Source organism: Oncorhynchus mykiss, chromosome 24 (genome assembly GCF_013265735.2).
Source record: "Oncorhynchus mykiss isolate Arlee chromosome 24, USDA_OmykA_1.1, whole genome shotgun sequence".
Lineage (NCBI taxonomy): Eukaryota > Metazoa > Chordata > Actinopteri > Salmoniformes > Salmonidae > Oncorhynchus > Oncorhynchus mykiss.
In genome coordinates, this window is record NC_048588.1 from 7,543,053 (window position 1) to 7,567,450 (window position 24,398).

Below are 24,398 nucleotides of genomic sequence, written 5' to 3' on the forward strand. Positions count from 1 at the left end.
GCCAAACTGAGCAATCGGAGGAGAAGGGCCTTGGTGAGGGAGGTGACAAAAAACCTGATGGCCACTCTGACAGAGCTCTAGTGTTCCTCTGTCGAGTTGGGAGAACCTTCCAGAAGGACAGCCATCTCTGCCGCACTCCACCAATCAGGTAGAGTGGCCAGACGGAAACCACTCCTCAGTAAAAGGCACTTGCCAGCCCGTTTGGAGTTTGCCAAAAGGCAGCTAAAGGATTCTCAGACCATGAGAAACAAGATTCTCTGGTCTGATGAAACCAAGATGGAACTCTTTGTCCTGAATGCCAAGCGTCACGTCTGGAGGAAACCTGGCACCATCCCTACGGTGAAGCATGGTGTTTGCAGCATCATGCTGTGGGGATGTTTTTCAGCGACAGGGACAGGGAGACTAGTCAGGATCGAGGCAAAGATGAACGGAGCAAAGTACAGAGAGATCCTTGATGAAAACCTGCTCCAGAGCGCTCAGGGCCTCAGACCGTGGCGAAGGTTCCCCTTCCAACAGGACCACGCCCCTAAGCACACAGCCAAGACAACGCAGGCGTGGCTTCGGGACAAGTCTGTGAATGTCCTTGAATGGCCCAGCCAGAGCCCGGACTTGAACCCGATCGAACATCTCAGGAGAGACCTGAAAATAACTGTGCAGCAACGCACCACATCGAACCTGACAGAGCTTGAGAGGAAGTGCACAGAAGAATGGGAGATATTCCCCAAATGCAGGTATGCCAAGCTTGTAACATCATACCCAAGAAGACTCGATGCTGTAGTCGCTGCCAAAGGTGCTTCAACAAAGTACTGAGTAAAGGGTCTGAATACCTATGTAAATGTGATATTTCAGTTTCAACATTTTTATAAATTAGCAATAATTACTAAAAACCTCTTTTTGCTTTGTCATTATGAGGTATTGTGTGTAGGTTGATGAGGTAAAAAACAATTGAATACATTTTTAGAAGGCTGTAACGTAACAAAGTCAAGGGGTCTGAATGCTTTCCGAAGGCACTGTACATATCTCCCTGGCATATTAAATAATTTATGCAGAAGCATACAATTCATTTTAGGACTCACCTTGTTGTGTTGTTGTCACGGCCGTTGAGGGAAGTGGACCAAGGTGCAGCGTGGTAAGCGTACATATTCCTTTTATTTATGTGACGCAGACAAAAACAATAAACAATCTGAAAACCAGCCGTGAACATAGAATGCCCACCCAAATCACACCCTGACCAAACCAAAATAGAGACATAAAAAGCTCTCTAAGATCAGGGCGTGACAGTTGTGCTCTCTTGAACAGGAAGGTGACATCAAACTTTGTCATCAAATTCTGACATTCTCTGTATTTATGGTGCTTTCAAGACAACTGGGAACTCGTAAAACAAAAAAAAAGGTTGAATCACGATGATGTCATTGATCTTCTGGTGGTAGTGTGTAGTGTTTTTTTTCCCAAGTTCCCAGTTATCTTGAACTCAAGTCAGATTTCCCAGCTCTGAGTTTCCAGTTGTTTTGAGCGAGGCAGAAGTCATGCTGGATTGACAGCATGGCCAATGTTGAATGTTTATCATTTTAAGCTTGGAAAAGAGAACCTTAAACCCAGACTTGGACCACACACCCATTCCACTGAATAGCAGGCTAATGATTGCGTTGCAATGCTTGCAGTTAGCCACTGATTCCTTCCAAACCACTCATTGTTTATAATGTTTATGTCCAATGGCCGATGAGCACCGATACATTTTATCTATAATTTCTCTTCAATGTTTCTCTCCATATAACAAGGATTAAAAAGGATTTGCCAGTAGATTGTCGACTTGATTCATGACAATGACTGCTAGCTAAGATTTTGAAAATTGTGATGTTGACATGATCAGTCCAATCAAAGTTACTGTAGATATAATGTGATTTGACGTTGTTTTATCTGTGACCAATGACCTGGAGCCATTACCAACCCCTGGGGTGGGGCTGGCTGCCCCACCACCACAGAAAGCACTGAGCTGGGTTGCATTTTGGAGCTGCCTTTCTCAAGAAAGAAAAATAAACCATGTTTGTATGGAGGCTTTATTAAACTCAATTATTTTATTTTTTCTTACATTGTTTGCAAACTGATATGTGACACGTATTAATGCCAAAATAACATGCAAAACAGGCTACCCCCTTTTTTTTGCAAAAAATGTGAGCCTCAAAACAGGTGGGGATCTGCCCCACCAGCCCTGACTGACGGGTCGCCACTGAGTACAGTGTATTGATGATCAGCTGGTGAGATGCTGTGACTGAAATCTAAATGCACTCACATGAATGCCCGTAGGGATGTGAGGAGGGTCTCTCTCTCTCTCATCCACCTGTTCCTCAGTGAGTCTCATTAACAGCCTAAGTCAGAGATTGAATTAGACCGACTCAAAACTCCACAAGGCATGAATAACATACCATCTCTGCATTTACCCACATACTGTATGTGATTAATAACAACACAATCATGCCCAGAAGGATTCAAATGACCTGCCGTTGAAAAACAGCCTCCCATAAGGATTTCAATCTGTTTTAGTTGAATCTATATATTATTATATTGAGATAGTTATGATGGATAAAGAAGGATTATACCTTTTGATTACACCCATGCCTAATCCTAAGCTTTTTCTAACAATCATGCTTCGGTCTTGCTCACTGAGCGAGATGATGAAAGGAGTTAGTGGTGGATAGATGGATGTGGCAACTAGGAAAGAGAGACAGATTTCCCTAGTCATTGTGGAAGGAGAGACGCATGTCTTGCAGGGAGTGATAGAGAGAGATGGTTGGAAAGACGGTGGGAGGAACGACAGACAGACAGGCAGGCAGACAGACAGCAGGGGGAACGTCAGACAGACAGACAGACAGCAGGGGGAACGGCAGACAGGCAGGCAGACAGACAGACAGCAGGGGGAACGGCAGACAGGCAGACAGACAGACAGCGGGGGGAACGACGGACAGACAGACAGACAGACAGCGGGGGGAACGACGGACAAACAGACAGACAGACAGCGGGGGGAACGACAGACAGACAGACAGACAGCGGGGGGAACGACGGACAGACAGACCGCGAGGGGAACGACCGACAGACAGACAGACAGACAGACAGCGGGGAAAACGAAAGACAGACAGACCAGCGGTGCCTTGTTCTCCTGGATGAGTCACACACTGAAAATACTGGCAGCCTTCCAAGCCTCAGTGCTGCTGCTACTGCTCACAATGGAGCGAGTCCAGCATAATATTACCACACACACACAGACGGTAAACATCTCTATTTGTGTCGTAACCAGTGGTCTTTATTTTTCTATATGGTACTACTGATATTGATTACTGCATTGTTGGGAAAGAGCTTGGAAGAAAGTCCTTTCACTGTAATTGTGCGCTTGATAATAAAACTTGAAAGTTGTAGAAAATGTGTCTGAAAGACTGATTCAGCCCACATTCCTCCTCTTGCTGCTCTGCTTGGCCACAATTTGAACCCAAACTTAAAAAAAATAAATAATAGCTTGGCAGATTGTGAACCCAGGTGTTTATTGTCGACTTCTCTTCTTCTTTCCCAGACTGCTGCCGTTTTCAGCCCTGTAACAATTGACCAAATTCAATTCAATTCAAAGAACTGCGTTTGTACTGTGAGGGAACTGCTTGTGCTGAGTGGTTCATGCAAGAAAACACATTTAGGCTTTGTGGTGAACAGTAAGGATGAGCGATGGAAGGTTGTTATTGATAACACCATGACGACGCGTAACACCATGGGGAAACTAGTAGTCCACCTGCACTACAAAGAGACCATTTTGTTTCTGGGTACAGATGAGAGAAACAGATTTATGTGTTGGTGTAGTGGAAAGAGAGAGAGGGAAGAAAAGCAAGAAAGCACAGAAGGTAGGAAAAAGGAGGGAGAGTAGCTGAGAGATCAAGCCTGTGGAGGGGTAGTGCGGGGGGAGGGAGGGAGAAGAGGGAGAGTAGCTGAGAGATCAATCCTGTGGAGGGGTGGTGCGGGGGGAAGGAGGGAGAAGAGGGAGAGTAGCTGAGAGATCAATCCTGTGGAGGGGTGGTGCGGGGGAAGGGAGGGAGAAGAGGGAGAGTAGCTGAGAGATCAAGCCTGTGGAGGGGTAGTGCGGGGGGAGGGAGGGAGAAGAGGGAGAGTAGCTGAGAGATCAATCCTGTGGAGGGGTGGTGCGGGGGAAGGGAGGGAGAAGAGGGAGAGTAGCTGAGAGATCAATCCTGTGGAGGGGTGGTGCGGGGGAAGGGAGGGAGAAGAGGGAGAGAGAGTGTGTCTTAGTGTACACTGTAAAAATAGAAAGTCTCAAAACGCCATGATTGTGTAATGAAACCATGAAAAGTAGTGCACCTAAGCTGAGATCTGGTGATTGGAGGGTGTTTGAATGTAAACCCAATGGAAGTGTTCTGATACACTGAATGGGTTTTAAAACAGAGCTGTCTCAATAAAGTGTCAAAATACCTCCAAATATCTTCTTTTTTTTTATTATATATTTTTTTATGTGTGCAAGTCGTTTCAATGATTTGTTAATTTCATTTGAATTTCATGAGGATAACAAAAGAGAGAGACAAGGGAGTGATTGAAGTCACTGGAAAACGTTGGTTTTAATTAACATGCATTTCCTATCTTGCCACATCACTCTGTTTTTAGAGGATTGCGGCCCCCAATTTTTAGGAGGACTTTATGATTCTTTTACACAATGTTGTATTCGTGTTTGAAGAAAGAAAAGTACAGTGCCTTGCGAAAGTATTCGGCCCCCTTGAACTTTGCGACCTTTTGCCACATTTCAGGCTTCAAACATAAAGATATAAAACTGTATTTTTTTGTGAAGAATCAACAACAAGTGGGACACAATCATGAAGTGGAACGACATTTTGTTGATATTTCAAACTTTTTTAACAAATCAAAAACTGAAAAATTGGGCGTGCAAAATTATTCAGCCCCCTTAAGTTAATACTTTGTAGCGCCACCTTTTGCTGCGATTACAGCTGTAAGTCGCTTGGGGTATGTCTCTATCAGTTTTGCACATCGAGAGACTGACATTTTTTCCCATTCCTCCTTGCAAAACAGCTCGAGCTCAGTGAGGTTGGATGGAGAGCATTTGTGAACAGCAGTTTTCAGTTCTTTCCACAGATTCTCGATTGGATTCAGGTCTGGACTTTGACTTGGCCATTCTAACACCTGGATATGTTTATTTTTGAACCATTCCATTGTAGATTTTGCTTTATGTTTTGGATCATTGTCTTGTTGGAAGACAAATCTCCATCCCAGTCTCAGGTCTTTTGCAGACTCCATCAGGTTTTCTTCCAGAATGGTCCTGTATTTGGCTCCATCCATCTTCCCATCAATTTGAACCATTTTCTCTGTCCCTGCTGAAGAAAAGCAGGCCCAAACCATGATGCAGCCACCACCATGTTTGACAGTGGGGATGGTGTGTTCAGCTGTGTTGCTTTTACGCCAAACATAACGTTTTGCATTGTTGCCAAAAAGTTCAATTTTGGTTTCATCTGACCAGAGCACCTTCTTCCACATGTTTGGTGTGTCTCCCAGGTGGCTTGTGGCAAACTTTAAACTACACTTTTTATGGATATCTTTAAGAAATGGCTTTCTTCTTGCCACTCTTCCATAAAGGCCAGATTTGTGCAATATACGACTGATTGTTGTCCTATGGACAGAGTCTCCCACCTCAGCTGTAGATCTCTGCAGTTCATCCAGAGTGATCATGGGCCTCTTGGCTGCATCTCTGATCAGTCTTCTCCTTGTATGAGCTGAAAGTTTAGAGGGACAGCCAGGTCTTGGTAGATTTGCAGTGGTCTGATACTCCTTCCATTTCAATATTATCGCTTGCACAGTGCTACTTGGGATGTTTAAAGCTTGGGAAATCTTTTTGTATCCAAATCCGGCTTTAAACTTCTTCACAACAGTATCTCGGACCTGCCTGGTGTGTTCCTTGTTCTTCATGATGCTCTCTGTGCTTTTAACGGACCTCTGAGACTATCACAGTGCAGGTGCATTTATACGGAGACTTGATTACACACAGGTGGATTGTATTTATCATCATTAGTCATTTAGGTCAACATTGGATCATTCAGAGATCCTCACTGAACTTCTGGAGAGAGTTTGCTGCACTGAAAGTAAAGGGGCTGAATAATTTTGCACGCCCAATTTTTCAGTTTTTGATTTGTTAAAAAAGTTTGAAATATCCAATAAATGTCGTTCCACTTCATGATTGTGTCCCACTTATTGTTGATTCTTCACAAAAAAATACAGTTTTATATCTTTATGTTTGAAGCCTGAAATGTGGCAAAAGGTCGCAAAGTTCAAGGGGGCCGAATACTTTCGCAAGGCACTGTATATTTCTATATTCGTATTAAGCTTGTTGTGCCATGAGGTGTAATGGATCAGAGCTTTCAAAGTCATCAGGCAAACTGAGGTTCAGTGAGGACAGCACCACATTCAAGATTGTCAATGGAAGAGGCAAGTGCAGAATCCTCAGTTCTTGCAGTTCAACCTCCAGTTACTGCTGGTGGTTTGAATACTGTGCTTGACAATGCCTGCCGAAAGGTATGTTAATGGCAAATGATCAAATATATAAAACGATATTAAACATTAAAACACTTCAGAAAAAGTATGTCCTTCTCCACAAACAGGATTTAAAACATCATAATGATGTTGAGAAGCATTACAGAAAGGAAACGTCACCAAAAGAGAAGGTATCTAATTCTGCACAAAACACGGAACACCAAAGTATCAAATCAAATCAAATGTATTTATATAGCCCTTCGTACATCAGCTGATATCTCAAAGTGCTGTACAGAAACCCAGCCTAAAACCCCAAACAGCAAGCAATGCAGGTGTAGAAGCACGGTGTTTTCTACCTTTTCTGTTGGTGCTCCCAGTCCCTGGCAAGGTGTTGTACAACACTAAGTGGTCTATGCAATGTACTGTAATGTTTCCAAACATCTCAGGATGATGTGTTTCAATACTCCAGCAGAGTTGGTGGCAGCTCAGTTGCCACAGTGTAGAGAGGAGAGGAGTGTAGAGAGGAGAGGAGTGTAGAGAGGAGAGGAGTGGAGAGTGCTGTGAGGCCCAACGGTGAGGTGCTGAGTTTCTGATGCCTCTGTCAGTAGGGGACTGCAGCCTGTCTGCAGGGACAGAGAGCAGAGCAGCTCTGCCCTGTGTCACAGTGACACACACACACACACACACACACACAGCTATATATATACACTCACACAGCCAGCCATACCACACGGGAATGCATACTGACCGTACTGCACTTCCTTTGAGATGGTTTTGATTGGGTCTTAGGAGAAGAGACAGTGGGGAGTCAGTAGGTATTGAATTCATTATCTGTCCTTGTCATGTTTATTGTGAAGGTCAGGTAGTCAAATAGAACAGAACCGGGAGAGAGGTTTACAGTGCAGATTGCATCCCAAGGTGTGTGTGTGTGTGTGTGTGTGTGTGTGTGTGTGTGTGTGTGTGCTTATGTGTGTGTGCGACGTTTCATTTTGATAGAGTGCTATACAGCTGAAAGATAGCAACATGACTGAAGGAAAACCAGAGCCCCATATATATGTAAATAGATGTCTCTGAGGAAAAGCATAGCCTCTCCCTTCCCTACTACCAGAACAGTGTTGTTCTACAGTACAGTGTCATCCTGTACATGTCTATCTGTCTGTCCTGTCCTGTCCTGCCTGTGTGCCAGTCTGAGACAGAGTCTGCTGGTTGCTGTAGACATATCTAGGCCAGTGGACACAGCATGGAGAGGAATCCCTCGGTAGCCCAGCATATGCTGCTAGCCTGCTGCTGCCTGTATCAGATCAGTGGGGAGAGGACACATCCCAAATGGCACCCGGTTCCCTAAGTAGTGCACTACTTTGGACCAGATCCCTATGGGCCCAGGTCAAAAGGAGTGCACTATGTAGGGAATAGGTTGCCATTTGGGACATGGTGAGTTAGTGCAGAGTATTGATGATCAGTAACAGACTGGTCGATACCTCCTGTTCCCCTTCTCCCACAGACTACTGTTCAGACAGAGAGACACCACAAACAGGTTTATCACACAGCCAAATTGAGATAGATACTTTGAACGGCTACTAACGAATGACTGTAAATATCTCATATTTGATCAGTATGTGTAACCATATTGTTACAGCTAGCACTTGTGGGACCACATCGGCTCAAAGGAAATTGCAAGAGCTATAAAATCCTGTGTTACTGTACTACAGGCATCCACACACAATCATATAATCCACAAGATGTGTATTTGGCGGTACACATGCTTGGTATAGTTACCACGTCAGTAGGGCTCGCTGAACTAGTGGAGGAGAAAGTGGAGACATCAATAATGTAATATGTCTTACCTCCAGAGGACACAGGCAGGGAGCTGGAAACAATAAACACACACACACACATAGAAACACACAGACACACACACACACACACACACGCTGGGAACAAAGCAGCAACAGGGCAGACCCTTGAACCTCTTACCAATCTCTCCCTGAATAAGAAACCTAAGTGGCCTCATATAATGGCTTCGTTTTCATTCCTAGGGATCTTACCACCAACAGCACGTACTGGCCTTCTGGGACGATGACCTAGGTGCAGAATAGCAGAGATGAACCAATAGCGCGTCGATATGACCTCACAGACAATAATGACCTGTATAATATCTTTGCATACCCGTGCCACCCTTCACTTTCTTCCTCTGACGGCCATGGTAAGAGCATTCCATGTTCTCCGTAAAATGTGTTATATGTCCCTGTGGGTTGTGTTTACCTGTGTAGTGTAAACCTGTAAACCTAGTGTAAACCTGGCGTCGATACGTAGTGCTTCTGAAGAGAGGGAGGGAGGGACGGGGTGGGGGGGAGAGAGAGAGAGAGAGAACATGGTATAACCCAGGGCCTGAGCTATAAATCAAATCAAATCAAATGTATTTATATAGCCCTTCTTACATCAGCTGATATCTCAAAGTGCTGTACAAAAACCCAGCCTAAAACCCCAAACAGCAAGCAATGCAGGTGTTGAAGCACGTTGGCTAGGAAAAACTCCCTAGAAAGGCCAAAACCTAGGAAGAAACCTAGAGAGGAACCAGGCTATGAGGGGGGGTCAGTCCTCTTTTGGCTGTGCCGGGTGGAGATTATAACAGAACATGACCAAGATGTTCAAATGTTCATAAAAGACCAGCATGGTCAAATAATAGGTCTGGGACAGGTAGCACGTCCGGTGAACAGGTCAGGATTCCATAACCGCAGGCAGAACAGTTGAAACTGGAGCAGCAGCACAGCCAGGTGGACTGGGGACAGCAAGGAGTCATCATTCCAGGTCTCCGCCACGGCACAACCCAAAGGAGGGCGCCAACCCAGACAGGAAGATCACATCAGTGACTCAACCCACTCAAGTGACGCAACCCTCCTAGGGACGGCATGAAAGATATAACCCAGATATAACCCAGTCCCTCAGCTCCTCTCCTGTCATCACAGACGAAGGAAGAAGTGTTTGTGTGCTACAACTCAGCTTCTCTGCTCCCCTGTCAGCCAATATTAACCTACGCTGTCTGTTTTTCTCTCTTTCCCTCTTACGTTCTTTCTTTCCTTCTCTCTCTCTGTCAGGGGGAGGATTCTCTGGGTGCCATGGAGAAGGTGTGTCGCCAGCTGACCTATCACCTGAGCCCACACTCACAGTGGAGACGGCAGGGCATACTGAAGAGGAAGCCGCAAGCATGGTGAGGAGACAGGGGACATGTTGTGCGTGCGCGCCTACGTGTGTGTGTGTGTGTATGTGGTACCCTCTGATGGGTCACTAGAGCTAGAGAGAAAGTTTGGTCAAAGACAGCATGCACACACAGAAGAAGCTATGATTATTTATTTATATGTGCGAAGGTTTGTCAAATGTACGTTTCTCATTTCCTAATGTAATTCTGGGTCAGTGTGGACTGGCGCATTCTTTGGGCTACACGCAAAAACTGCAGGCTTGCACGGGGCAGGCCTTTTTTGTTGTTAATCAATGTGATTAGTTTGTGCAAATAAAAGGCTTGACGTGGCATCTTGGGCCGAAGGATCGGACTGAATCATCGTTTCATCCTCCCTGATTTCCCAGTTCCTTCCTCAGTGGACAAATCAGAGGAAGTCACGAAAATGCCACATAATCTGGTGTATGTGTCTGGCTTGGTCCAGTCTAACTCGACTAAAACAAGACATCCTATGTGTCTGGCTTGGTCCAGTCTAACTCGACTAAAACAAGACATCCTATGTGTCAGGCTTGGTCCAGTCTAACTCGACTAAAACAAGACATGCTATGTGTCTGGCTTGGTCCAGTCTAACTCGACTAAAACAAGACATGCTATGTGTCAGGCTTGGTCCAGTCTAACTCGACTAAAACAAGACATCCTGTGTGTGTGTGTGTGTGTGTGTGTGTGTGTGTGACTGTGTGACTGTGTGTGTGTGACTGTGCGTGTGTGTGACTGTGCGTGTGTGTTTCTGTATAAATCTAATCTAGAGCAAATCTGTGTACATGCGCGCCTTATCTCGTCTTTTCATTCATCATCTACTCCCAGAAGCCTTCACTCTGCCCCTAGCTCTAACTGTTCTACCCGTGAGTACATTGATGAATGGGAGTCACATTTACTCAGCTAAGTGAGTCAGTGAATGACAGCGCCACAGATGGGTGTGTGTGTGCTGCACCCTCCCCATCAGTGCTGCAGATCTTCTCTCATAGCTGTGCTGTATACGGCGCAGCTGCTGCACAGTATACAACTGATGATGTTGTGTGTGTGTGTGTGTGTGTGACTGTGTGTGTGTGTGTGTGTGTGTGTGTGTGTGTGTGTGTGACTGTGTGTGTGTGTGTGTGTGTGTGTGTGTGTGTGTGACTGTGTGTGTGTGTGTGTGTGTGTGTGTGACTGTGTGTGTGTGTGTGTGCATGTGTGTGTGCGCATATGTGTGTGCGTGCATGTGTGCATGTGTGTGTGCGCGTGTGCGTACATGTGTGTATGTGTGTATATTCCTGTGTAACAACTTCCAAAGTGTGTTATGGTGTAACTGTTTCCATAAAGCGTGTAATGGGTCCGTTGACCCCGGAGGTGGTTATTACAGGGGCCCAGCGGTGGTGTTTATATCCCCAGAGCTCTTGCCTGAGCCTGTTCTCTCAGTGCCACACCACACTCACCACACACACCACACTCACCACACACCACACACACTGGGGTACAGATGTTCCTCAGCTCTCTCTCAGTCTCCAGTCTCTCTTACCTTTACAGCTCTGAGCTCTACTATCGCCTGCTATTGTTCCACAGCGTAATCACCATAGAAATAGGATCCGTAGAAGGGACAATACTACGCCTACGCAGTAGCCCAGACAACAGGGTTCTAATCACGTTAGCACTGTATACGGCTCTGACCATAGAAATATAATTATATTTACATGGCTCTGACAGGACAGTGCAATTACCATATCATTAAAATGATGACTGTTCTGGTCATTGTACTTCTACGGTAATCACAATGGACTTTGGAGATTTATGTACAGTGTTGTGATTAACACCCCTGCTTCTGTGACCTACCACGTGGGCGTCCTTCCTCTGTACGGTGTCTGTGTTTCTCTCTCTCTCAGGAGAGATGTGTTCTATTTGTCCGTTCTACTGTTTGTCAGATCGAGTCTGATGTCGTTGATTATGGACTGGGTTTTGGACTGGGTGCATAGACCACTAAGGCCAGTTTACTGTCACCCACCAGTATGTCATTTGAGAAGGTTATTGTGACACGGTTTGCTAGTGATGAAAACTCCTTCTTGTCACGTAGTCTGAAGTGCCTGGGTCCTATTGTAGAGTAACACTGTGCATGTCAGTGCCTGGGTCCTATTGTAGAGTAACCCTGTGCATGTCAGTGCCTGGGTCCTATTGTAGAGTAACACTGTGCATGTCAGTGCCGGGGTTCTATTGTAGAGTAACACTGTGCATGTCAGTGCCTGGGTCCTGTTGTAGAGTAACACTGTGCATGTCAGTGCCTGGGTTCTATTGTAGAGTAACACTGTGCATGTCAGTGCCTGGGTTCTATTGTAGAGTAACACTGTGCATGTCAGTGCCTGGGTTCTATTGTAGAGTAACACTGTGCATGTCAGTGCCTGGGTTCTATTGTAGAGTAACACTGTGCATGTCAGTGCCTGGGTTCTATTGTAGAGTAACACTGTGCATGTCAGTGCCTGGGTTCTATTGTAGAGTAACACTGTGCATGTCAGTGCCTGGGTCCTATTGTAGAGTAACACTGTGCATGTCAGTGCCTGGGTTCTATTGTAGAGTAACACTGTGCATGTCAGTGCCTGGGTTCTATTGTAGAGTAACACTGTGCATGTCAGTGCCTGGGTTCTATTGTAGAGTAACACTGTGCATGTCAGTGCCTGGGTTCTATTGTAGAGTAACACTGTGCATGTCAGTGCCTGGGTTCTATTGTAGAGTAACACTGTGCATGTCAGTGCCTGGGTCCTATTGTAGAGTAACACTGTGCATGTCAGTGCCTGGGTTCTATTGTAGAGTAACACTGTGCATGTCAGTGCCTGGGTCCTATTGTAGAGTAACACTGTGCATGTCAGTGCACAGTGTTACTGTGCACTGCATTTTTATGCTAATTGATAATGTTCTTAGATGAAGAAAAAAAAGGATACTAGCTGTTGTTCTTTAGAATTTAAAGGCTTTAAGCAGTCTATGCATTGGAGTGAGGATCAGCTAACTAGAAATAACAGCGCTGTTCCCTGCAGCAAGACTGTGTGAACTGACAGTGATGAATGAGAGAACAGATGCTTAGCCACCAAGTAAGCAACTGTCAAATTAAGACTAGTGTGTGTGTGTATGTCAGGCCTACACAAAACAATGAGTGGCCACTGTAATGATCTGAGAAGTAGAGTTGAATGTGGTGATAGAGATAATGAAGCAGTAATGGGGGGCCAACTGTAGCTCTGCCCGTCTCCCATAGAGACAGATGACCAGGATAAGGTGAGACACACACACACACACACACAGGGGAAAAGTGATATCATCTTTGCTGCCAATGGACTAGCTGACACCTAAAGTGTAATTTAATACCACACTCATTATATTGCAATGGCACTGTGCTGTCACTAGCGTTGCGTTATGTCACTGAACAATGGTGTCACCAGGTCACCAAGGGTCAGAGATTTATGTGAAGCTCACTCGACAGGGATTTTAGGGTGGATCTGCAGACTGGAGCTACTATACGAGGGATCATCTTTAATAATGAAACACTAGTCACTGAAATAATGTTTACGTAATGTTTGCATACTGCTTTACTCATCTCATATGTATATACTGTATTCTGCTCAATGTAATATTTATATCTTAATTCATTTTTTATTTACTTCTAGATTTGTGTGTGTTGTTGTGAATCATTTTTGGATACTACTACACTGTTAGATACAACTGCGCTGTTGGAGCTAGGAACACAAGCATTTCTATACGCCCGCAATAACATCTGCTAAATATGTCTATGTGACCAATAAAATGTGATGTGATTTGATTTGAGATATAATCTATTGTCTCTCCTTGAGGGGTAAACAGTGATTTACTCTTATTATCGTAAACACACATTCATGTGATATAGTTTGTTTGTTATTGGGGTTTAAACAGAGGAAGTGTGTTTTACATTTTGAAACTGGGTTCAAATGAAAAGAAAGGATAAAACTGTGAGCAAAATGTCTCGGTTGGCTAGATCGGTCCCCGTGTGGTATGTAGTATGTGGTACAAGCATTTCGCTACACCCGCAATAATACCTGCTACATATGTGTATGTGACCAATAACATTTGATTTGATCTAAGCCCTAAGGACTCCTGTGTCTGAGCGGAAGAGATCTCGACTCAGCGTTGCTCTAGCATAAAGCGTGGGATTTAATGTGTGTTGTTAGTCGGATCTTCTCGAGAAAGGTCCCCATTGCGGTATGTAGTATCTGAGCCCTGAGGTCCTGACTCCCGTGTCTGAGAGGCAGAGAACTCGGCTCAGCGTTGCTCCAGTCTAAAGCGTGGGATTCTGGTCGGGAGCCAGGCTGATAGTGTGGGATTGATGTCCTGTACACCGGTTTCATCTGTTTCTATTTACGTTCTGCTCTGCTTTAAAAAAAATATTTGTTAGTTAAAACTATCAGGGGAGAAGTCACAGGGAGAATGCTGAAAGGGAGCCAGAGATTCATCATGAGGTCATAACCCAGGGACCATTGACTTCGACTCATAGACAAATAATACATGGAACGGATATTTCAGTCAACGCTCCGTGTTGGGTGGGCCGTCAGCCATATTGAGAGTAGACATGACTGTACTGTCAATTGTACACTGTCTGAAAGATTTTCCCATTCTAGTAATTCCATTTGTTTGCTACGACCCAATTCCCATAAAAATCCATTCGTTTGAGAGAAATTATAAAACGTTTTGTTTTTAAGTAATTAATACCAAAACAAGATCTGGACTGATTTAGCAGCATAAGTGGGACTACACCATGTCTCAATGTTGTTGACGGATTTGAGTGCTTGACCCCATAGAATTAGAATTATAACGGATATTCACGTTCAAGTCAATGTTCTGTGATTAGTCCCTTCTTGTATTTCTATGCCTGGACCGACTAATAAATGCGTTTCTTTGGCTCACATCCTAGCACTACACAGCCATTGGGAGGGAGATTTACTATTGTTACGGTAAATTCCTAATTAAGCAAAGAAAATGGGGAGGGGGGGGGGGGGGCGGGGGGGGGGGGGGGGGGGGGGGGGTGTTGAGTAATAATTGGGGTCAAGACCTAATTCTGCCTCACATGCATTGTATTGTTTGTATTGTTTGTACCTGGAAGACGTTCAAGTCTGATCTCACTTCTGCCTTTTTATGGCATAAAATGCAGAGCAGGCCTTTGTTCAGTTGAGTTTATTCACTGCCAAGCACAAGACTTCTGCTGTGAGTGTATTTTCACTTTGGAACATGTTGTTTTTCTTCTTCTGTCCCCCCGAGGTCTGGATTATCTGGACTCACTCCTTTCTTTCTATTTACCTCCACTTTCTTTCTATTTACCTCCACTTTCTTTCTATTTACCTCCACTTTCTTTCTATTTATCTCCACTTTCTTTCTATTTACCTCCACTTTATTTCTATTTATCTCCACTTTCTTTCTATTTACCTCCACTTTATTTCTATTTATCTCCACTTTCTTTCTATTTATCTCCACTTTCTTTCTATTTACCTCCACTTTCTTTCTATTTACCTCCACTTTCTTTCTATTTATCTCCACTTTCTATTTATCTCCACTTTCTTTCTATTTGTCTCCACTTTCTTTCTATTTACCTCCACTTTCTATTTATCTCCACTTTCTTTCTATTTATCTCCACTTTCTTTCTATTTACCTCCACTTTCTTTCTATTTACCTCCACTTTCTTTCTATTTAGCTCCACTTTCTTTCTATTTATCTCCACTTTCTTTCTATTTATCTCCACTTTCTTTCTATTTACCTCCACTTTCTTTCTATTTACCTCCACTTTCTTTCTATTTATCTCCACTTTCTTTCTATTTACCTCCACTTTCTTTCTATTTATCTCCACTTTCTATTTATCTCCACTTTCTTTCTATTTGTCTCCACTTTCTTTCTATTTACCTCCACGTTCTTTCTATTTATCTCCACTTTCTTTCTATTTATCTCCACTTTCTTTCTATTTACCTCCACTTTCTTTCTATTTACCTCCACTTTCTTTCTATTTACCTCCACTTTCTTTCTATTTATCTCCACTTTCTTTCTATTTACCTCCACTTTCTTTCTATTTACCTCCACTTTCTTTCTATTTATCTCCACTTTCTATTTACCTCCACTTTCTTTCTATTTACGCCACTTTCTTTCTATTTACCTCCACTTTCTTTCTATTTATCTCCACTTTCTTTCTATTTATCTCCACTTTCTTTCTATTTACCTCCACTTTCTTTCTATTTATCTCCACTTTCTTTCTATTTACCTCCACTTTCTTTCTATTTACCTCCACTTTTTTTCTATTTACCGCCACTTTCTTTCTATTTACCTCCACTTTCTTTCTATTTACCTCCACTTTCTTTCTATTTACCTCCACTTTCTTTCTATTTATCTCCACTTTCTTTCTATTTATCTCCACTTTCTATTTACCTCCACTTTCTATTTATCTCCACTTTCTTTCTATTTACCTCCACTTTCTTTCTATTTACCTCCACTTTCTTTCTATTTATCTCCACTTTCTTTCTATTTATCTCCACTTTCTTTCTATTTACCTCCACTTTCTATTTATCTCCACTTTCTTTCTATTTATCTCCACTTTCTTTCTATTTATCTCCACTTTCTTTCTATTTACCTATTTACCTCCACTTTCTTTCTATTTACCTCCACTTTCTTTCTATTTACCTCCACTTTCTTTCTATTTACCTCCACTTTCTTTCTATTTATCTCCACTTTCTTTCTATTTTCTCCACTTTCTATTTATCTCCACTTTCTTTTTATTTATCTCCACTTTCTTTCTAGTTTTCATTTCATTCTGTGGTCATTTTTAGGTTGAGAGTCTCCAAACTGAGCAAACAACTTTGCCATTCAGCGTTTTACTTCTTGTTGTAAAGTAAGTCGCCTTGGCTTGTGCAAGCTGGAACAGCTCATAGTAGTGGCATCTCCTGTTTCTATAGCATATGGCGGCTTGATGTACAAGTACACCCCCTTGGGCAGCGAACTAGTCTATCGCAGGACCTTACCCCCAATCTATTTCCCTAATGCTGAGTGCCAAGCAGAGACGCATCAGGTTCCATTTTTACAGTATTTGGTATGACTTGGCATTGAACTCCCAAACGTCCAATCTCTGGGCAAATACTCTAACCACAAGGCCACGGCATTGTCTACTGCTTGTTGACTGGTGTCAAAAAAGACCCCTTTGAAATCATCCAAACTCACATCATAGTGACCAAATTGAAAGACACTCCACACCTGAGTGTCAACCACAGTATTAAGACACAAGCTTATGCCAAAATGCGTGAACACTCTAGCTGTGCAACAGAGAGCCACTTCTTTGTTTCGGTGAGGTTGGCAGAAAATCTCCCTCAGTTCACATCTCATCGCATTTGCTTGTTTGGATCATATGGACAGATTTGAAAACTGAAACGCAACACGGACGGGCAGACTACTAATTATGCAGAAACTTAAACATCTCTCTCTCCCCATCTCTCCTCCTCTTATCATCTCTCTGCTAACCTTCCCATGTAAGTGGGTGAACCCATTTCTCACCCCTCTGCCCCTCAGCAGAGTGTCAGGAAATGGTGAAAACAACCGTATTACAGATAGTCATGTAATTCATCTGCCTACCTGTCGCTATGCCTGGGGCTCCATGCTCCTGCTGTCCTTGTCTCATCACAGGCTCTTCTAACGGTCTACTAATGTAATATCCTTCCTGTCAGGGGGATGTTGCTCTCGGAGATAGCTCACCCTGATAGTTTTATTGACTGTATGATATACGGACCTTTACCATGTTTTGTGCTTGGAAAAATGACAATTTGCATACACATTTTCCATTGGAGATATTGAATAGATTTACCTACAGTTTGGTCAACACGCACACGACATGTAACTGATTACTTCTTCCCCCCCCCTTTCCCTCCCAGTCTCAAGGTGATGCTGTCGACGCCTCCCCCTAACGGGGCACTGGACCTTTCGGGCATCCCCTTGACGGTGCGTGACATGGAGCGCCTGTGTGCCTACCTGCAGCGCCACGCGCCCATCATCTGCAGCCTGGAGATGGGCTTCACCGAGCTCACCGACGACGCCTTCCTCCTCCTCCTGCCCACGCTGGCCGCCCTGCCCCGCCTGGAGACCCTGGCCCTCAACGGCAACAGGCTGACCCGTGCCGTCCTCAAGGAGCTGACGGACAGCCTGAAGGACCCGGCCAGCTTCCCCAGTGTCACGTGGATCGACCTGGGAAACAACGTGGACATCTTCTCCCTGCCCCAGCCCTTCCTGGTGAGTCTGAGGAAGCGCTGCCCCAAGCAGGGCAACCTGCCCACCATCCTGGAGTTTGGTGAGAGCCAGGCCAGCGAGCCCGAGGGGAGGGTGGGGGATGATGACGATGACAGGGATGACATCAACAGGACAGAGAGCATGGATGAGCTGAGGTCGGAGGTGGAGGGGGAGATGGACGGAGAGACGGAGATTGAGGAGATGATGGAAGAGTTGTTGGACTTTGACCTGGAGGTGCAGGGGAAGGAGGACGAGATCGAGGACAGCATGTGGACAATGGAGGAGCAGAGGAGGGAGGAGACACGGGGACAGGGAATTAAGAAGATGGTGGAGAGGGCGGAGCTAGAGGAGGAAGACACACAGAGTCAGTCTTCCCACTTGTCGTGCTCCAGCCAATCGCAGCATTCTTCTGGAGTGGTTGAACTGATGAAGGAGGAAGAAGGAGAGGAGGGGACTGATCACTTAGACCCCCTGACCTGAGCAAGAACCCCGGTCCACTCTGCTTGGAACTTCCCCTCCCACGTTTTGTCTAGAATGAGAAGAGAGCAGTACCAGCAAGCAGTGAACATTCGTATAACGTTAGGTAACGTTCTTGGATTGCATAGGTAACCGGAAATTGTTTCCTGGGTTGGACATCTGGGGGAGGGTCTCTGTCATCTCAACCGACTGGAATGGTTCCGGAATAACCAACTGATCTGGGTGGACTGTTCGTCCACGGATGCACAGTTTAGGGAGATGACAATCCAGGTTGAAAGCAGACGTTTGTGATAACTCTTATTGTTGTTTCATTATGAATTAGGATTATAATCCTCTGTAGTAAAGAGTAATAGATATATTATATATCAAATGTAGAAAACAAATAAACATTTTCTAATGTACATGTGGCTATGTCATATCTGGCACGTATGGGATGTTTCGTTCAGGTTTTACTCCCTGCTCACCCTGTCCTATAGATGGAGGAATGCCTATGTGCCTGTCACTTGCTCCCCTGTTGGTGGAGAGACTGTATGTCAGAGAGAGAGACAGACAGGTGGCTGACGGATGGACGGATGGACAGACAAACAGACTGGTAGAAAGACAGAAGAAGAGCGGTAATTCCCTCTGATACTACAGTATGTCTCTCTATCTCTCTGACCAGCACTCTCTTTCACCAATCCTACCTACCCAGTATTTTTTTATGCATATGCGTGCTCCAGTGTGTCGATTTCCGATGTGATCTGAGTGCAGCGAGAGTACCTTTAAACAAGTGCTATTGGCGGAAAGAATTGATGGAAACCAACAAAAAAAAAATTGGTTGTAAGGCGGGTTAAAATATGCTGACTATAAGGCTCATGATTGTAAAGCATGTGAGGGAGGAGTCTGTTACTGTTTAGGCTAAGGAAAAGGGCATAGGTGCTACGGTGACCGGCGCTACGGCGACAGGAGCTATAACAACCCATCTTTAGCAGCCTCACTTGTTCCCTTTATCCCTGCCAGTCATGTCGAGTGCACGTATCACTTATAACCGTTGTATCAACACGTTTAATGGGATTTTGTTGTGTGGTTACGACAATGCCATCTAACATGGACTGTCTCTAGGCTACGGCTATAGAACATTCCCTCATTCTCAGTAAATATGTAGCTCTCGCACAGCGTATGTTTCCCCATTTGTAACAACGGTCTAATAAAACGCTTTGAGAATTAGGATTATGCGCTTCATCTCCTTTGTTAATTGTGTATGTGAGGTACCTTATGCCTTTAAGGGTTATGTGTCAGCCGAGGTGAATGCAATTGGGTCCAGATATTCAATGTCAGTTCTGGGAAGTGTAATTCCTCAAAACTATTATCATCCCCCAAAACAGATAGACATTTGTGCTGATAATGTGGTTACTATACTGTAAATGAGAAGAGCGTGTATTCTGTTCACCCGGGCTACTCCTATCTGAGACATGTCTTATTCATTCAAGTCTTTCTTATTTCAGGGAGAGTCCAGTTGAACACAACGTTGTGTGTATGTGGGCCTGTAGGAGATGTCATAGACGAGTTCACTGTCTGTGTTCCACTGTGTCTCCGATGAATTTCTCTGTGCGAGTGCTTTGTCTGTCTGGGTGCCGTCTCTTGTGTCTCGGTGGCTGGTTTTGGGAGTACAGACTCAACTGCTTCCCTAGGTCCCCCAGACGGTGTGTAACAGTCACCAGAGACACTGCTAACAGTGATAAGAATTGGAAGACGTTTCTCTGGAACTCAGTACATATTATCTGTCATACTGAGGAGATGTGATAATGCAGTTTCTTTGTATAGTACCGGTAAAAACTTTTAGAACACCTACTCATTCAAGTATTTTTTATTTTTTTTGTGACTATTTTCTACATTGCAGAATAATAGTGAAGGCATCACACCTATGAAATAACACATGTAGTAACCAAAAAAAGTGCTAAACAAATCCAAATATATTTTAGATTTGAGATTCTTTAAATAGCCACCCTTTGCCATGATTACATATTTGCACACTCTTGGAATTCTCTCAACCAGGTTCACTTGGAATGCTCTTCCAACAGTCTTGAAGGAGTTCCCACATATGCTGAGCACTTGTTGGCTGCTTTTCCTTCCCTCTGCGGTCCGACTCATCCCAAACCATCTCAATTTGGTTGAAGTCGGGGGATTGTGGAGGCCAGGTCATCTGATGCAGCACTCCAACACTCTCCTTCTTGGTAAAATAGCCATTACACAGCCTGGAGGTGTGTTGGTTATTGTCCTGTTGAAAAGCAAATTATAGTCCCACTAAGCCCAAACCAGATGGGATGGCATATCGCTGGAAAATGCTGTGGTAGCCATGCTGGTAAAGTGTGCCTTGAATTCTAAATAGATCACAGTGTTAACAGCAAAGCACCCCCACACCATAACACCTCCTCCTCCATGCTTTACGGGGGGAAATACACATGTGGAGATCATCCATTCACCCACACCGTGTCTCACAAAGACACGGCAGTTGGAACCAAAAATCTCTAATTTGGACTCCAGACTAAAGGACAAATTTCCACCAGTCTAATGTCCATTGCTCATGTTTCTTGGCCCAAGCAAACCTCTTCTTATTATTATTGTCCTTTAATAGTGGTTTCTTTGCAGCCTTTTGACCATGAAGGCCGGATTCACACAGCCCCCTTTGAACAGTTGGTGTTGAGATGTGTCTATCACTTGAACTCTGTGAAGCATTTATTTGGGCTGCAATTTCTGAGGCTGGTAACTCAAATGAACTTATCCTCTGCAGCAGAGGTCACTCTGGGGCAAACTACCTGCCCTCCAGGACACCTACAGCACCCGATGTCACAGGAAGGCCAAAAAGAGATCATCAAGGACGACAAACACCCGAGCCACTGCCTGTTCACCCTGCTATCATCCAGAAGGCGAGGTCAGTACAGGTGCATCAAAGCTGGGACTGAGAGACTGAAAAACAGCTTCTATCTCAAGGCCATCACTAACATATAGAGGCTGCTGCCAACATACACATTCAAATCTCTGGCCACTTTAATAAAGGTATAAAGGTATCACTAGTCACTTTAAATAACGGCACTTTAATAATGTCTACATACCCTACCTTACTCATCTCATATGTATATACTGTATTCTGTACCATCTACGGTATCTTGCCTATGCCGCACGGCCATCGCGCATTCATATATGTATACATACATATTCTTATTCATCCCTTTACACTTGTGTGTATAAGGTAGTCGTTGTGAATTTGTTCGATTACTTGTTAAATATTACTGCACTGTACACTAGAAGCACAAGCATTTTGCTACACTCACATTAACATCTGCTAACCATGTGTATGTGACCAATCAAATTTGATTTGATTTTGGGTCTTCCATTCCTGTGGCGGTCCTCATGAGAGCTAGTTTCATCATAGCGCTTGATGGTTTTTGTGACTGCACTTGAAGAAACCTCCAAATTTCTTGACATTTAAAGTAATGATGGACTGTAGTTTCTCTTTGCTTTTTTGAGCTGTTCTTGCCATAATATGGAATTGGTCAATTACTAAAAAGTCTATCTTCTGTATACCACCCCTACCTTGTCACAACACAACTGATAGGCTCAAATGCAATAACAAGGAAAGGAAATTCCACAAATTAACTTTTAAGAAGGCACACCTGTTAATTGAAATGCATTCCAGGTGACTACCTCATGAAGCTGGTTGAGAGAATGCCAAGAGTGTGCAAAGCTGTCATCAAGGCAAAGGGTGGCTATTTGAACAATCTCAAATTTAATATATATTTAGATTTGTTTAACACTTTTTTGGTTACTACATGATTCCATGTGTGTTATTTCATAGTTGTGATGTCTTCACTATTATTCTACAATGTAGAAAATAGTAAAAACCCTTGAATGAGTAGGCGTTCTAAAACTTTTGACCGGTAGTGTATACTTGTTTGTTTGGGAATCTTTGTTTGTTTGTTTGGGAATCTCTGGCAACTCTCTCCTAACTGTCCACAGTTACTGCCCACAGGACTGCAATTTCCCCTCCCAAACCAGTGGATGATTATTAGTGGAATATTAAATCAAAACAAGCTAAATGTGCCTGGGTTTAAAAAAAAATCAAAAATACAAATAAACCAAAGGTGTGAACTGGAATTTGTAGACTTGTGTGTACTTGAATTTCGCTATTATGATATTGAGTGTATCATCTCTCTCGCTCTCTCTCTCTCTCTCTCTCTCTCTCTCTCTCTCTCTCTCTCTCTGTCTCTCTCTGTCTCTCTGTCTCTCTCTCTGTTCCTTGCTCTCTCAGTTTAGGTGATGAATTGGAAAGGAAACTTCTGTGTATTTCCATGAAATCCAAGTGACTTGCTGTCTTGCCAATGCGATGAAATCAAAACCTTAAATACTGTATTCTGGTAAACATATCTGTTTCTTATTTTTCTGCATGTTTTCTTTATTATTATACTATCAGTCTTTCCCTTCTTCTTTGTCTCATTATATTGTAACAGATTATGAATAAAATGCCTGAGCAGTGAGCTGCAGTAAGTAATCCCTAATTCTCTGCCTGAAAATATTTTGGAATGTTGCCTTGGACTTCAGCTCCAAATTTCCTCCCAAAGCACTTTTTTTCCAGAATAACTTTGCATTTTTCCCATATATGGAGTTTCAGTGCTATTTCTTGGATCAATAACTAGAGCAGTCTGTCTCTCCCACTCGCACAGACAATGAGCAAACAAAGACTTAGACGCATTGAGTTGGTAACAGAGTTGGAGGTGGACACACAGATGGGGCGCAGGTGCTGCTCTGCTGACCCCCTAGCAGACCAGTTGTTCTGTGATTCTCTGCACGATCCATCCAGAGTCCAGAAGATGTAACATAGTGCTCCAGAGTCAGGGTTTTGCCAGGCAATCTGGGTCGTCTCACACTAGGCGGCCACAATAAATGTAGCTAGTTTCCATCGCATCAGTCCAGATATGCAAATTCAGGAAAACCCCAGATGCCTAAGACATATATTCAGGGAAACCACAAATGCCTTCTTAATCTTTTTTTAGTGAGGAATGAGGAAGAAAAGGTGGTTGGAAATAATTTTTTTAAACTTAAAGTAGGTACTTCAAAGGACATTTGTGAGTGCCACTTCCTAGGGAACTATTGCTCCAACTGAACTACACCAGATCCAGTTTTGATTTTTCTAATGATACCATTGGAATGATGCCCAGAAAATTATATTGAAAACACATTTTTTTGGCACTCTTTTGGGTCTCTGGTATTATACTGACATCAGGTGGTCACTTTTGGAAACGTCATAAAAGTGAAAACAAAGAGCGACTGCCTCTGGAAAGCAGCATCTTGTTTTGAAAATGTCCTGTGTGGCATCGACATGAGTCAGAAACATGCTTTCTAGTGTCATTTATTATACACTGCTCAAAAAAATAAAGGGAACACTAAAATAACACATCCTAGATCTGAATGAATGAAATATTTGTATTAAATACTTTTTTCTTTACATAGTTGAATGTGCTGACAACAGAATCACACAAACATGATCAATGGAAATCCAATTTATCAACCCATGGAGGTCTGGATTTGGAGTCACACTCAAAATTAAAGTGGAATACCACACTACAGGCTGATCCAACTTTGATGTAATGTCCTTAAAACAAGTCAAAATGAGGCTCAGTAGTGTGTGTGGCCTCCACATGCCTGTATGACCTCCCTACAATGCCTGGACATGCTCCTGATGAGGTGGCGGATGGTCTCCTGAGGGATCTCCTCCCAGACCTGGACTAAAGCATCTGCTAACTCCTGGACAGTCTGTGGTGCAACGTGGCGTTGGTGGATGGAGCGAGACATGATGTCCCAGATGTGCTCAATTGGATTCAGGTCTGGGGAACGGGCGGGCCAGTCCATAGCATCAATGCCTTCATCTTGCAGGAACTGCTGACACACTCCA

General features: G+C 43.8%; 1 protein-coding gene across 1 annotated transcript in view; it reads left to right on the forward strand.

Annotated features, from left to right (window-relative positions):
- LOC110503642 (leucine-rich repeat-containing protein 75A) overlaps nucleotides 1-20,321 on the forward strand; it is a 31,251-nt gene extending 10,930 nt beyond the window's left edge. Inside the window, exons 3-4 of the mRNA XM_021582077.2 lie at nucleotides 9,618-9,730; nucleotides 17,641-20,321. Of these exons, the coding sequence (XP_021437752.1) occupies nucleotides 9,618-9,730; nucleotides 17,641-18,472 (945 nt within the window). The 3' untranslated portion in view covers nucleotides 18,473-20,321. The remainder of the gene's footprint in view (nucleotides 1-9,617; nucleotides 9,731-17,640) is intronic.
- Nucleotides 20,322-24,398: the final 4,077 nt, after the last annotated feature.